Source organism: Pararge aegeria, chromosome 12, assembly GCF_905163445.1.
Source record: "Pararge aegeria chromosome 12, ilParAegt1.1, whole genome shotgun sequence".
NCBI lineage: Eukaryota > Metazoa > Arthropoda > Insecta > Lepidoptera > Nymphalidae > Pararge > Pararge aegeria.
Window position 1 is genome coordinate 5,125,073 of NC_053191.1, and position 14,979 is coordinate 5,140,051.

A 14,979-nucleotide genomic window follows, 5' to 3' on the forward strand; every position below is an offset into this window, starting at 1 on the left:
TAATACTATTTACTTTGTGTGAAAGAAAATATTGTTTGTTCGTCTACAGTATTTGTTTTTGGGACAACTAAAATTAGATTACATTTATTAAATTATTTTTAAAGGAACGTTAAATGTATATCATTAAGAATACCTACCTACGTAGGATTAATTTTATTTTTAGTAACTTTATAGCTATATAGACTGTGGCCTGTTTGAATTAAATAGAATTAATGAAACAAAGTAAATTGGTTCCATGGTTTCAATCCAGCGACCGAAAGGAACATAGAATTCGTCCTTTCTGATAAACAGGCACCATGAATTTAATCGCAAATACTTGATTGGTTCTACTGTCATGTTGCTTAGGACCAGCCGTGGTTGGTCGGTATGTAGCCGGCCGTATAGTTAATCTGTCAGCATTGGACTAGCGTACTCAACAACATAACGCAGCGGAGCACACTTCATAAGCTTATTACCGAGGCTATGTTTTCGTTTCGGTTTCGGGGGCTATTTTTAAGTAGAATTTATGTTAATTTATTTTCGTTCGCTGTTTAACCATACTACCCACTCTCAGTAAACTTTTAATAATTATTTTCAAATCTGAAAGTAGTAATTTCATAAATAATAAATGATCTACTTTACAATAAGCAATTTGGTTTTACACGGGGTCGCGTAACAATCAACACTGTTGATAAGCTAATACTAAATAGATTTGAAGCCTGGGAGGAGTCATGTGACGCGCTTGGCGTGTTCTATAATTTGTCCAAGGCGTTCGATTGTGTTCAACATGAAACGTTAGTCAGAAAACTACGCTACCTTCCGTAGTAGCGTAATTTTCTGACTAATGTACAGTGTGTGAGCTTTAGACTTAATGAGTAACTATTTACGCGACAGAATTCAAAAGGTGGACGTGAATGGGAAGCTGTCAGTTGTGAAAGTAGGTGTCCCACAGGGGTATATATTAGGACATTTTCTGTCCTTATTTGCATAAATAACCTACCCTACCTTGCTAAGGACTACTATGAGAGTAGAATATAGGATAGAAACAACGTGAAGATTCCGAAGCCTTATAGCCACTATCTCCTAGGCCTCGTAGAGTATAAAGGTTTAAACAGTTATTAAACATAAACGTCAAAAAATCTTAGGTGTGTGAACTAGCTCTAACGAGGTGGCTTTTCTAATAACTTTAAATGACAATGCGACATGGTGGTGAAAAATAACTACCAGCTAAGATTGTTGTGAGTTTCTTCTTATCCCAGGGTGCGTTTGGTACCCTCGTTGTTTTATCGCCATTATCTCACTACCATGTACACATTGTTTATGTAATAAACGCATCTAAAGTGCCACCTTTGGACCTTTGACTTTCATTTAATTAATCTTATATACCTGTTAAAATGGAAAAATTACATATTATACTAGTACTTGCATCTAAGTGTATAGAATAAAGCATTTTAATTTCTACAGTGATATTTTAATAATATAGAACACATCACTGTATTATAAGTTGTATGTAGATATTTAAGGTTTGGTTAGGAGACAATAAAACTGCGTATAAGTTTAAGTTACTTTATTAAATATTTAATTCATTTTACAACCGATATCGAATGCAGTAACATTTCATCACATATCATACATTAAACATATAATATAGACAATTTTATAATTGCGGTTACAGACACAAATCTAAAAGGATATACATAGGTTAAAATTTAGAAGTGACTACGATATATATACTCAGAATATTAAGTTATTATAATTTACGATTATAGATTAGCTAAGACATTAAAATTACAATTAAAACTGTCAAATGTCAATGTGGGGAGTGATAAAAATCTATCAACGGATATGTTTGTTCGTCTACTATAAAGCAACAACTCATTTGTAACAAATAAATCATAGAATAACAGTCTGATCACACAAATATTACAAATTAAATAATAAAAATGTATATGCAATCTAGTTATTTACAAGTTAACTAACTAAATAACAATCAACCTAACATACTGTGTGTCCCTTCCTTATTTTATCTAAATACTGACTGGCTGGTCGAAACGCAGCGCGATTACTCCTAACTCTCGAAATTAACTCTCTACAAAATCTAATAATATAAATAATTAATTAATTATGTCAAGCCATGTATAAATATGCCAGTGTTAAGGCTAGGTATATATGTATGCATGACGCCGTCCGATACAAAATCTCACGCCTATAGTTAATTTTTCCTTCCTGAGAAACGCCAGGTTTTATCCCCCAAAGCGCGTTAGCGATACGCTTTTATACTTCTTAAGATATTCTCATTGTAAATAAACAAATGAATCTTTAAAAATCAATACAGCTAAGAAAATAATATTGACGGTATTATCTTGGGAATGAATTGTTTTAAGTGTATATGAGAAACGGTGACAAAAATTACCATGTTGGTTTGTAGTGGGCTTCTAGAACGTGGATAACAAAAGGTTGTAATCAGTTGTATAGTCATTTTGAATATACATTTAAGATAGAGGGCAGTCTGTGTATCGTGCGGCGTCGCGCGTTCACCTAAACCTAGCTTTAATGAACACAAGAAAAACATGCTAAGCCAAGAACGTTGTGAAGATAATATTTTCTGGAATGCATACATTTTTCAAATAAAACTTGGCGTGACTTGGCAAACCACGAGCGCCGCTCGGGTCTCTGTTGTTAGCAAACATATAAAAGTCTATGTAAATCACAATATCATAAGTCAAAGTTACATTTTCAATATATTTCTTATAATGTAAAAACAGCATCGCAAAAATTCATTTTGTATACAATATGTCGAAATATTGAGCAGAAAATTTATAGCCAATATTTTTTTATTTACTCATAAGTTCTAAAAGGATTTATTTTAATTTTATAGCAAAATGCAATAATACATTGTTATGTTTGTATTCCAATAATATTGCGGTTCCAAGAGAGTTAACATTTTTAAGAGTGTGTACAAATCCCTCTCGTTTAGTCTATAATTATTTATTACTCAGTACTATTAAAGCATTCATCTACTTTAGACATAACTTCTACCATACTATCATACTGTGGAGATATAATTTTAAGCTGAGGCAAAAAAGTCGATGTTAGAATTGTATTGATAGACTTCATTGACTTGTTGGCACTTGAGCGGATTCAGTCTTGATTTGAAATTCATAAACTCGACAGCCCGTAATACTTTGTTTCAACACTGATCTATCAATGATGCCTATCAATATTTTTAAACAGAATATTTGACTAAATGTTTTCAGCTTAATCGTCATATTATTAAGTCAGTTTCTAATTAATTCATTTAAATTCACATTAAATAATTTGTCCATCTAGCACTTTCGTTCCCACTTCACTCGTCATCGGTAAATATAAGTTTAGTTAAAGTTTAAATTATCGTAAAGCAAGCATTCAACGTCAAACATTATGAGTTACATGATGACAATTTAATAACAAGCATTCAGATATAAGCTCAATGTCGCGTTAGTACAGTGCACTCTATGACACAATGCATTTTATTGACATCCCGTGTCACATCAGAGCATTCGTTGATGCATTGAAGCACCCGAGCAAATATTGCACTTGATATTAAATAAGCGCAAACAATAATATATTCGCGCACTTTATTGCACTCGATGATTGGTGCACATCAAGACGCATTGGCGCGCTCGATGCTCATTGGCGCACTCGATGACGCATAAGCGCACATGACGACACATTGGCGCAATAGATGCTCATTGGCGTATTCGATAACGCAGTGATTCACTCGATGACGAGGTGCGTGGTTGGCGTCCTCTGTCTCGTGCAGAGCGCAGTGTTGGACTTGTTGATTGGAGCACATCAAGACGCATTGGCGCACTCGATGACGCATAACCGCACATTACGACGCATTGGCGCAATAGATGCTCATTGGCGTATTCGATGACGCAGTGATTCACTCGATGACGAGGTGCGTGGAGGGCGTCCTCTGTCTCGTGCAGAGCGCAGTGCACAGCAGTGGTAGGGCCCCGGCGAGCAATCCGCCCGCGGAGGCCGGCTGTTATGCGAACGAATCCTTAGTCGGAGTGAGGGGCTTCGACACGGAACCGACGCTCGAGCGACTCTGTCGGCCTTCTGGGCTGTGCGACCTGTTGATGGAAAAAATCAGATCAATAGTGCTACTTACGCAAGAAGTTTATCCAAAATCTTCAGATAACAGATTGAAATAAGTAGTGTTAAGGATAGCACTCCTATGATGATATACGAGTATATCCTTTTCGTTGTGTTACAGTAGGAAAAGATAAAAAAATATATTTTTTTTTTTGATTCTAGGCGTTAGTCTTTGAGTTACAAATTTCTCGATTTATCTAATGATCATATAAATAATTAGTGGTTGCAGTACGTAAAGGAATTGCCAATCTGATAAGAAGTTATTCTGCTACTCGATGATAGATATTTCTCATCAAAATGACGAAGGAGTAGGAAGGTTATCGTCTCTTAGGAGGCAGGGCACTCTATGAAGAAGATAGTACTTGTAAACCTTAGATTATCTTACTTCTGTGAGTCCAGTTGCATGCTGTTCCGCGATGGTGCAGATGGGCTAAGCTTGTGATTGGCTAAAAATGTTCCTATAGATTCGTCTGAGCTGTAACTATCGTTTTCACTGAAACAAAAAATTTATATTTTAAGCATATAATGATTAAATATTGGGTATCCCACTTATGATTTAAGATTGTGCCGTAGGCATACACGTTGGTCTATTTTATGATCATTGGGACGTTTGTTTACAATTTAAAATTTGGACCAAGCTACAAAATATTTCCTAACAATTTAGTAAATTGACATAGTCGATTTTTAAAAGAATTTTAAAAAGAGTAAGCACATTTAAGTAATAACTTGACTCTTACCTAAATACTTAAATTAGGAGAGAAAAACCATGCTTATACAATATATAGATTATTTATTTATATTGCCTAAATATCTACCTGTCCGTATCTCTAGAATCTCCTGGACTAGACAGGTCGCCGGCTATAGCCTCTTGCAATGCGGTTGCGCGCCGTGCGGCTAACCGCGCCTCGTCTCTAGCCGAAGCCGCCTCTGCGGCTGCGGCTGCCGCAGCGGATTCCGCGGCGCTCTTAGCGCGAGTAACTTCACTGAGTTTCGCGTTAATAGATGAATTCTCTTCTTTCAGCTCCCTACAATGAAGTACAATGGTAAAATGTTACGTGACAGCATTTTTGATGATTATTTATTTTACATCTTGTTAGTACGGCGGGGCCACTTACACTTACCAGATAGAACTATATAATTTATGGATAACTATAAGACAAATGTACGAAAGATGACATTAAACATTATAAAGGACATGATATTAATATAGTGTACTATAGTGCGAATAGTGAAGTAAAGGTCATACAATATTCTCAGAGTAACTCAACATTTCACGGTATTACGAGCAATTAACAGACACAAAATCGGTGTCCTTACCTGAGTTGTCTGGTCAGCTTGCGCACTTCCTCGGCAGCTTGGTGGTCCTTTGCCCTGGCGGAGGCAAGCTCGCTAGCCAGTTGCTCGTGAGCGTCTCGGAGTCTCGCCAGCTGACCTTCCAATCTCGCACGTGACGTCGCTTCCAGTTCTAAGCTAGATTCTAATTCCTGGATGTGAAAAAAATTACGCCTCAATATACTTGCATTGCCGGATTAAGGCGGTACGGCAAAATCTAGTATACATATTTTTACCAATAATTATAAACATAAAGTGTTTGTCTGCAAAGTCGGTTAACGCAGAATAATTTAACGTCATAACGTCGGCGTGCTCGCTTGCGTGCGTTCAGCTGGCGTCCCTCGTTTTATAAGCCGTTATCACGTCAAAGTCAATCACTATTCAGTTAGATTCTGTATGGTAAATATAGAAATTAGTACAAAAAGTTGGTCGAATGATGTACCTTATTGCGTAACTCCAATCGCCGCTCAGTCTCGTGATGCTCGTGCGAATGCCCGGCCTCGGCGTGCGCGAGGCGAGCGCTTAGTTCCGCGAGGCGTTCTTTGGCCTGTCTCGCCTCTTCCGCCGCCGCCTCGGCCCTGCACTCCGCCTCGCGCGCCTCACTCTGCGTCGCGCACAATGCGCTCGTGCTAGCGCGGTATTTCTTTAGTAGCTGTAAATAAAGACGCGAACATTACGAAAAAATAATCACAGTTCTCGACTATTTCATTTGAAGCGCCTTCAACAAATCACACAGAAACAAACACTGCAAAGAGTCTTCGCCGGAAAAGACAAGGTTTCCGATTTGTGACGTCATTCGGACTTGAGCCTTATTCTCACGACCATGGTAGCATACGGACCCTACCGCTATAAGTGTAACCAAATCCCAACTATCTAAATGCCACTACCCTGCGAAATAAGAGACTCACAGGCTCCTTAGGGTAGTGACATCTCGCCTTTCTCGGTGTTCGATGAACTTCCAACAAAATAATTTGCAGGACGTATTGCTGTTTCTGTTTTCCAGGACTTCCTAATTCGTCAGGTGCCGAAGCTAAGTTTGCAGACAACGATGATTTACTTTCCTTAACGCGAATGAACAATAGAATCTTTGGTATTAAGTTGTGTATTGTTAGTTACCTCTGCGGCTTCTTCCTCTGCGTCGTCGAGTTGCGCACGCGCAGCGGCCGCGTCCCGGCACGCGGCGTGCGCGCGGTCTGCCGCCTCGCACTTGGCGCGGCTGGCTTCTTCCGCCGCAGCCGTGGCCTCGGATGCTTCTGCCTCGGCGGTAGAACGTGCCTTGTTGGCCGCGCGCAGAGCCAGTTCAAGATCTTCCAGCTGTAAAACAAATACATTTTTGATGACCTTGGAAGCAGCGATTTTGTTTTTTTTTGTGGTCAACACAGATAAAAACCGGACCCGTTAAAAATTTAGTGGGGACATGGGCCCAACAATTATGTGATTCTTGCGAATATAAACTGGATTATGGATGCTATATTGATAAATTGATAAATAATTATCTAAATAAGGTACAAATTACGGTAAGTACTGACGCAGTCGGCAGCGAACTTGCATGCCTGAGAATTCTCCATAATGTTGCCAAAGGTGCGAAGTCTACCAAACCTCACTTGGTCATCAATGTGAACAAAGGCCCAACCCACCCCACATTTTGAGAGGAGAACCGTTAGTAATGTTTATCGTTTACCCTTACCTGGTTCTTCAACTGTCTAATCTGAGCTTTACCGCCGCCCTCTTTCTCTTTTTGCTCCAGCATCGTCTGGGCGTCTCTCAGTAGAGCTCGATATCTCTTGAGATCTCTAAGGTTGGAAACATTACAAATGTTATTATCACTATTTGTGCTAAGCCTAAAAAGCTATTCTAAAATCGGATTCCAACTACATATACTATTATTAAATTTATGAAAATTATAGTAAAAAAATGGTCTTTAGCGTAAAAACAGATTTTTGAAGTTTACCTCTTTAGCCTCTGTACAAGTTGAGCTTGTTCCTGGCTCTCAGCACGGGCAGTCTCTTCGAGTGAAGTCAGGCGTCGCTCTAGTTCATGTCGCTCACGTAGGAGCAGACTGCGTTCCGCGTGCTCGCTTTCTAGTTGACTTTCTAACACTGTTGAATAAGTTTTGGTGTAAATTCTATAATTTTAGCTCAGTTTACTCCAGCAGCAGTAGAGCTTTTCGTGACAAAGCTCGTCCGGGTACGCATGCTATTACAACCACCAAGCAGTATCGCTCGTGTTCCGTTCTGAAAGGCGTGGTTGCCGATGTTATCACAGACCTACGCCTCAGATTTTGCAGGACGCATTCCTGTTTCTGTTTTCCAGGACGATGCAATGTAGAAACCGTAATATAACTTGCTATACTACTGCTATCGAGTTATTCTAACAGGTTAGACCGCTACCATCTTAGATTGCATCATTACTTACCAGGTGGTGAGATGGCAATCAAGAGGTAATTGTAATTGATAAAAAAAAGTCTATAAATACTAGATATATGCAGACATCAAATACATCTTAAGCTGAAAGGACTTACTTTTAAGTTTCTTCGAGGCGTTGGCGCGAGTCTCCTCCATTTCTTCGTCACGAGCGACAGCTTCCAGCCTCGCCTCTTTGCGTTGTTGTTCCAATAACATCTCCAGCCGAAGTTTAGAACTTTCTAGAAGCTGTAAAGGAATATTAAGGTTGATATAACATTATTTAATGAAGAATTGCGTATGGGTCTGATATCAAGAGATGGACCGCTGAATAAACGCAAAGCATGATGTAGCACTGCATAGGCATCATGAAAAGTATCTCCGTCTCTCTCGAACGTAGCTATTTTTTGTTTTTCAACCCACCGACAATGTATGTTATCATCAAATAAATTGTTATCAAATTAAATTGGGTCGGGCACACCAATGAAAGGACAGTCTCGTTAAAAATCATTGACTCATTTCCAGCAACTGAACTATTCAATTCAATTCTTGTTTATGGCTTTTGTCTGTGCCAACTGGGCAACTATAGTCGTAAAAATGTAATAGGCCCGTTTTGACATTTGTGCAAGACCATAGAATGTAACTTGGAACGAAACTGAAAGAAACAATAAATAAAAATCAATTACATACAGTGTTTTAAAAAATTCGTAAATTTTTTTGGGACGTTAAATAATATGAAAGAATATATCGCCTGTATTCTTTTTGCGCTTACTATATAGTAGCATGCAATTTATAATTGTTGCGAAACGTTCCGAAAACAGTTACGTTCTCAGTCTTTTTTTTTTATACTAGAGCTGTAACCATTTTTTTACTGAATATCGAAATTAAATATTGTGTAGTAATCTTTACTGCAAAGAATGAGCTTGGTTCTCAAAATGGGTTCTAAATAATGAGTCTGAGTTGATGTATCTGACCAAGCGGCACATGACTGAAGCGTCCCCGCGCGCACTGCGCAGTTTTTCGTTCCTCATCTTGTAAAGTTGACTGTGCGCTCGTTTAAGTTTGATATATATTGTTTACTATTACGATAACTATGGCTCTTCTATTTTGGACATTAATTTAAACATAGTGATTTGACTTGATTTTTGTGTTTGTTTTTATGTAGTACTAACTCATTTTTGTGTTTGTTTTAATGAGTACTAACTTTTCAACATGTTGAAAAGTGGACGTATAATCAACAGCCAGTCACGCCTATTGGTTGTGAAGTTTAAGGAATACTTTGAACGAACGAACACTTTACAATACATAATAATATCAATCAAGTACTGATACAAACTTGAATTTATTTATCGTGAGTATCGAGTCCAGAGTCTTATGGTTCCATAACTAGTTACGTCGCGATGACAAATGTCAAAACGGGCCTATTACTTTTTTACGACTATAACTGAACTGCAAACTGTCAAATGTCATCTGTCATCTGACAGATGTCATATGGCAAATGTCACTTATCATGATCATTGTCTTGTCACTATTGTCCGTATGACGCCATCTAGCGTCGAGTGTGATGAACAGCGTGAACAGTAGTTATGATTTCGTACGTAAAAGTATAGTTTACCTGTATCTGTCCCGCAAGCTCGTCCAACTCCTCTTCCTGGTCACGAACACGCCGCTCAAGGTCGGCCTTTGCGCGGCGCAGTGTCGCTACTTCATCTCCCCCGCCGCCCTTCTCCTCAAGTTCACGCGCCGCGGCTGCTAGACGCTCTTCTTTCAGCTCGAGTTCCATCCGAGCTTCCTGTGACATTCCCATACACCATGAATTATAATAAACCTTAATATTTTGGCCCCTGAAAGACCAGTGAGGTAAGATGTAAAAGGTTTTACGAAATTTGTATTACAATGTAAAGTCATCACATGCAGAAGATGTTCCGAAACGTGCGTAAATTGAATTTTGGAAGATAAGATTTGGATTAGGAAGACCAGACTCCATCGAGGCGTGCCACTTGTGTAGATTATTTGCTGATAAAATATAGAGGTTAATGTTTATTAAGTTACAATAGGGCTGACATGCAGCTATTCTGTAAAAGCCCTTAAAAAAAAAAGAATTAAAAAAAAAAAAGATTTGGATTAAGAAGGCTTTACTCGATGTAGCGCGGAATCAAATCGAAGATAAAAAAGATTTGGATTAAGAAGGCTTTACTCGATGTAGCGCGGAATCAAATCGAAGATATGTGTACCGTACAAACAATACTTTCAGTTACTTATGGTGTCGTACTCACAGAGAGACTCTGCTCCAAAGCATATTTCTCGGCATGCGCTTGGTCTCGTTCGCGCGACAATCGGTCTTTGGCTGTGCGCTCTCTCTTCAGCTCATCTTGCGCGCTGTGAAGCTCCGCGTCGAACTTGCGCTGGCGTTTTTCCAGGAGATTGTTGCGGCAAGTCTAATTTATAGCAATAAAGTTTTTTATTAGGTACAATATTAAAAGAAAACTGTGTTTAAAGATAGAAGTTGTATTTTTCACGTTATTATTGGTAAATGATTATAGAACAGTTTAGGGTCTAATTAAGGTCTAACTATAAGGTCTTTGTAATTATTATTTTTAGCTTGGTTGTGGATTCCTGAGCATTATATGATTAATGGAAAACAACTATTACTCTTATGTTTAAAAGCAGTGCCTACCCTAAAATTGATATATAACTCGTATAGGAGGAGGATTTTTGCCGTTTTATGCAATTTCCCCGCTGTATGCATACCCTGGTAAGAAACCTAGTGCACGCCACTGCGCACAGATAGACCTGCATTTACACGTAAGTCTGTCTTTATAAAACTCTGTTGTATTAACTGAATAGAAGTTGTATTTACCTGTTCGTCAAGCAGGGAGCGCAAGTCGGCCATGTCGTTGGTGAGTTTCTGCAGTTTTCGTTTCCACTGGGCCGCCACCGCACGTTGTTCCTCAACTTCTTCGTAGGCATCTTGCACCTAATAAATTTTTATAATAATATATATTGCGCCGCTACCGTTTATAATCTTAGATTATTTTTCCCAAAAGTTGTGGCAAGTTCCGTAGTTTCTTATTTTAATATTATAACAACATACAAATAAATTGTAGATATTCTCATTGAGTGAAATTGTAATTTCTTTTCAGAATATAAACGTCTTTAACCACAAGTATTTTTTTTTTACTTAAGCCCTTACCCTTTTATAACTTTACCAAACACCTGGTTGGGGATACATAGAAATTAGGTACTACATAATTAAAGTATTTGTTATTACCTCCAAAGTCCGCGAAGGAGTATTTCTAACTATAGTAGATAAGTTACAATAGCAGCCTTTGTGTTTCAAACTTTAATTAGATCAGCGGTAGAAACTAAAGTGGGTCACATTTGTATCGCAGTATTAACTCATATTCAAATAGATATTTTTAGGGTATTTATATGGCAGTAAGATACTTTTTTATTAATTATAATAAAACATTTAATTTAGAAGTTATAGCGAGTTTAAAAATGTATGGACTAAATCTACACAGTTAGTTAGTCAGTTATTTTTAGAGCTACACTTGATTGGAAAAGTTAATTTATGAACAGCAACCGATTTTTGTACAAGAATACATTTACGCACTTTAGAATATCCGAAGAACTACACCTAAAGTAAATGTATCTCCTCTTTTAATTTGAATGTACATTTTTCAAATAAACTATTCCTATAGAATGCTTTAAAATTAAAAACAAACGTGGACGAAGTCGCGGGCAACAGCTAGTCTTGAATAAGTAGTAAATGAGACTACTTTCGATTACAAATAACAGGTAATCTGCTTAACATATTTTTTAGTTTGAAGATAAATTTAATTTTATTATAATAACAATATGTCTAGTTATATTCAGTTCCACCGCGGATTGAAGACGAGGCGGACTTGTTATCTTTTGCAGAAAAAAAATGTTTTTTTGAAGTTACCTTACCTTCTACTAATTCCTTCCACACTCCGAAAGAAAAGGAAAATATGTTAATGTGATGATAATAATCTTAAAAAAAATAACAAGTAATATCCAGCTGTAAAGTACGATTTGGTCTAACTAGCTCATCATATCAGAAAAAGTTGATCAACAACATTTGGCTTTAACCAATTCACGTTACACAATAGTAATGTTATCTATTACGAAACTCTACCGATTAAGTTTAATCTCAGCTATCATCGTTCGATCTAATTTAATTGGATCCACGCCAACACGTTAAATTATCGCCACATCTGATTAAACTGAATCTGAAGATTTGTTGAAACCATAGATTCTTACGTATCTAGGGATTTAGTGCACTGACCTCTTCATTTTCGTCTACCATCACTGTTTATAGTATACACACTTTGATTCAAACTACATAAGATGGGTTTATTTTTCATACTTCGGCTTACGTTGAGACGTCAATATAAAACTGATGGCACTTCCACTATCAGCATCAGGCCGCGATCAAGGATATTCATAGATAACAGAGTTTTGGATAGAGATAAAACGCTAGGTACAATCCAAATCTTGGCCTACATTATTTTGATACCTGACCTTGCTTGTACAGAATTAACGTCAATTGTGTAGGTACTTGTGTTTTAATTTGTACCTCAAATTATTTTCCGTACCACAATCTACAAGTTACCGGTCTGATTATTGCGTTTGCTGCAAAGCTTTTAAAGTAATGCTAGATAAATATGTTGTATGTAATTATGTTTGTTGTACCACCTACTTATTTCTTATAACATTTTCTTGTATGCCTTTGGTTGCCTGGAAGAGATCGCTATTTAGCGATAAGGCCGCCAAATTGTACGTTCTACCTTATTGTGCTGTTGTATTTGTATCTCTGTAAATTTTCTCTGTGGTGAACAATAAAAGTGTATTCATTCATTCATTCCTTCATAAATATTAACTCTACGCGATCAATAACTTGTAAAATATTTACCAATTAAAAAAAATCTCAAGTTGAATAGTAAAATCAAACTGATTTCAAAAAACATAAATTTAAAATGTTCCTCTTGCAAGTCAACAACCTTTATCTAAACTAACCTATATGTCTATATTACGGTGTAAACCGTAACCGTTTTAACACTAAGCGGAATTCTTTACCTTCTTTTCAAGTTGTTTCTTGACAGTGACCAGTTGTTCAAGGTCGTCTTCGTGTTGTCTCCGCAATTGTGCTCGGAGCAGTTGCAACTCTCTATGTGCTCTTTCGAACCGTCTCTTGTATTTCTCGCTGCTGCTCCCGCCATCTGCCTCCGAGCCTTCGGAGTCTGACGGCTCTGCACCGCCGTTTTCTGCTGATCGCCAGTGTAATAACTCGAGTTCTAGGCGTTCTGATGCCTGGAAAAACACAATGAATAACATTATCTACGGTGTTTATTGCTAGATACTTCAGTTGGCTGGAAGCAATACAGGAGTACTGCTTCCAGGTACATTAATTTGAATTTTCTAATACGTTTTTTTTTATTAACGATATGCCAGCGCGATATATAGCGATTATAAGGTCTCCGTTAGAGCGAGCTTGCCTAGATGCCTATTCAATCTCACCTTGAAGCTATTTAAGTTATACGAGCTACGAGTAGAATGTCAGATTCACACCTAGCCTATTCATTGCATTACTCTGGTCTGAACGACCAGATATACTGAGACCAGAATATGATCACCATCATTATCAACCCAAAGCATATTAAATAGCCAAGGGTATTCTTGACTAGCAATTCCTTAATATTTGCCAGACTTTAACTTTAACTTGTATTACTTTCCTCAATTCCTTCTTACACATTAAATAACACATTGTATGTATCCCGAGGTGATTAAAAACTGCACAGTTATCTTGACGACCACAAGCAGCCATGTCTTTTCCCCAAAGGACTTGATAAAAAACAAGAAACCACGCGGTTAAGGTCGCAGGCATCGGCTCGAGCCACGTAGACTTAGCATAAGTTTCGCTCAATGGAGGAGTCGTTTTCAAGTTTGGAAATACCTGAAAATTTGAGTTAAATGGATCCTATTTACATGTCTTAAAGTTCAAACTTTTGACAGAACTTTTGTAAAACAAAAATCAGATGTGCAAGATTTGAGACTCTAAAACGAGGCACATTAGGTGCGTTTTACTTTGACGATACATACGCGATTGCGAGCGAGCCAATCCGGTACAAAGGCTACAGATATTCGTAACGTAAACGGCGCATTTTAAGCGTTTTTTTGGCAAATGTCAGTTTAATTTTGTGACATGCGTCAAGTAATTATTCCGAGCTATTCGAGTTTCCGAAAATCGAGAATTTGCGTTTAAAATGTCTTTCTTGTGTTATTTTTACCACTCAGCATTTCTTTTGTTTTTTGTTTTGTTATTACTTTAGAACTGTCGCTGGTGACTTTTTTAATCTACGTTGGCAGAAAACGGAAACATGCACAATTAGCTCACAATTCATGTTCAATGTTGCAGTTGTTGGGTTCTAAATATATTTAGTGAAAACTTACTTTTTGGATTTGTATTCTTCGAATAACAATTATTTAACTATCTCAATGCAAAATCGACAACCCATTGCTCCGTTTAAATACTGATATCGTGAAGAAATGAAATATTCAAACATAGTTTTATACAAGTGCGTGCAATAGATGCATGAATCCTAAAACTCTCTTTATTATCCATACTAATATTATAAAGGCAAAAGTATGTTTGTTAGTTTGTTACCTATAGCTTAACCATTCCACTGGTTTTGAAGAAGTTTGGCACGTAAGTGCCTACCTATGTAGATCGACGAACAAAAATGGATCTATAATATCCACAAAATGCACCAAGATAATGTTCCCGGAAGATGTAAATAAAAAAGTATTCACAGTTAAGACGGGCGATTGGACTAGTGGGCAGCGATCCTGCTTTCTGAGTCCAAGGCCGTGGGTTCGATTCCCACAACTGAAAAAATGTTTGTGTCATGAACATGAATGTTTTTCAGTGTCTGTGTGTGTATCTATATGTTATAAGAATTTATGTATGTTATTACCAAAAATATTCAGCAGTCATCTCTGTACCCATAACAAAAGCTACGCTTACTTTGGTTCTAGATGGCGATGTGTGTATTGTCGTAGTATATTTACTTATTACTAAAGTAAATAAATGTTGGTG

General features: G+C 37.5%; 1 protein-coding gene across 6 annotated transcripts in view; it reads right to left on the bottom strand.

Moving 5' to 3' along the window:
- Window positions 1–1,531: 1,531 nt before the first annotated feature.
- The window catches only part of LOC120627972 (unconventional myosin-XVIIIa), a 281,655-nt gene continuing 268,207 nt past the window's right edge, over window positions 1,532–14,979 (bottom strand). For all 6 annotated transcript variants that reach the window (XM_039896116.1, XM_039896114.1, XM_039896115.1 and 3 more), the window contains 13 exons: window positions 12,960–13,193; window positions 10,717–10,833; window positions 10,133–10,294; window positions 9,472–9,648; window positions 7,976–8,105; window positions 7,406–7,553; window positions 7,142–7,247; window positions 6,571–6,768; window positions 5,897–6,106; window positions 5,440–5,606; window positions 4,938–5,147; window positions 4,508–4,615; window positions 1,532–4,100 (listed from right to left, as the gene is read on the bottom strand). In XM_039896116.1, coding sequence (XP_039752050.1) covers window positions 4,013–4,100; window positions 4,508–4,615; window positions 4,938–5,147; window positions 5,440–5,606; window positions 5,897–6,106; window positions 6,571–6,768; window positions 7,142–7,247; window positions 7,406–7,553; window positions 7,976–8,105; window positions 9,472–9,648; window positions 10,133–10,294; window positions 10,717–10,833; window positions 12,960–13,193 — 2,055 coding nt within the window. In that variant the 3' untranslated portion in view covers window positions 1,532–4,012. The remainder of the gene's footprint in view (window positions 4,101–4,507; window positions 4,616–4,937; window positions 5,148–5,439; window positions 5,607–5,896; window positions 6,107–6,570; window positions 6,769–7,141; window positions 7,248–7,405; window positions 7,554–7,975; window positions 8,106–9,471; window positions 9,649–10,132; window positions 10,295–10,716; window positions 10,834–12,959; window positions 13,194–14,979) is intronic.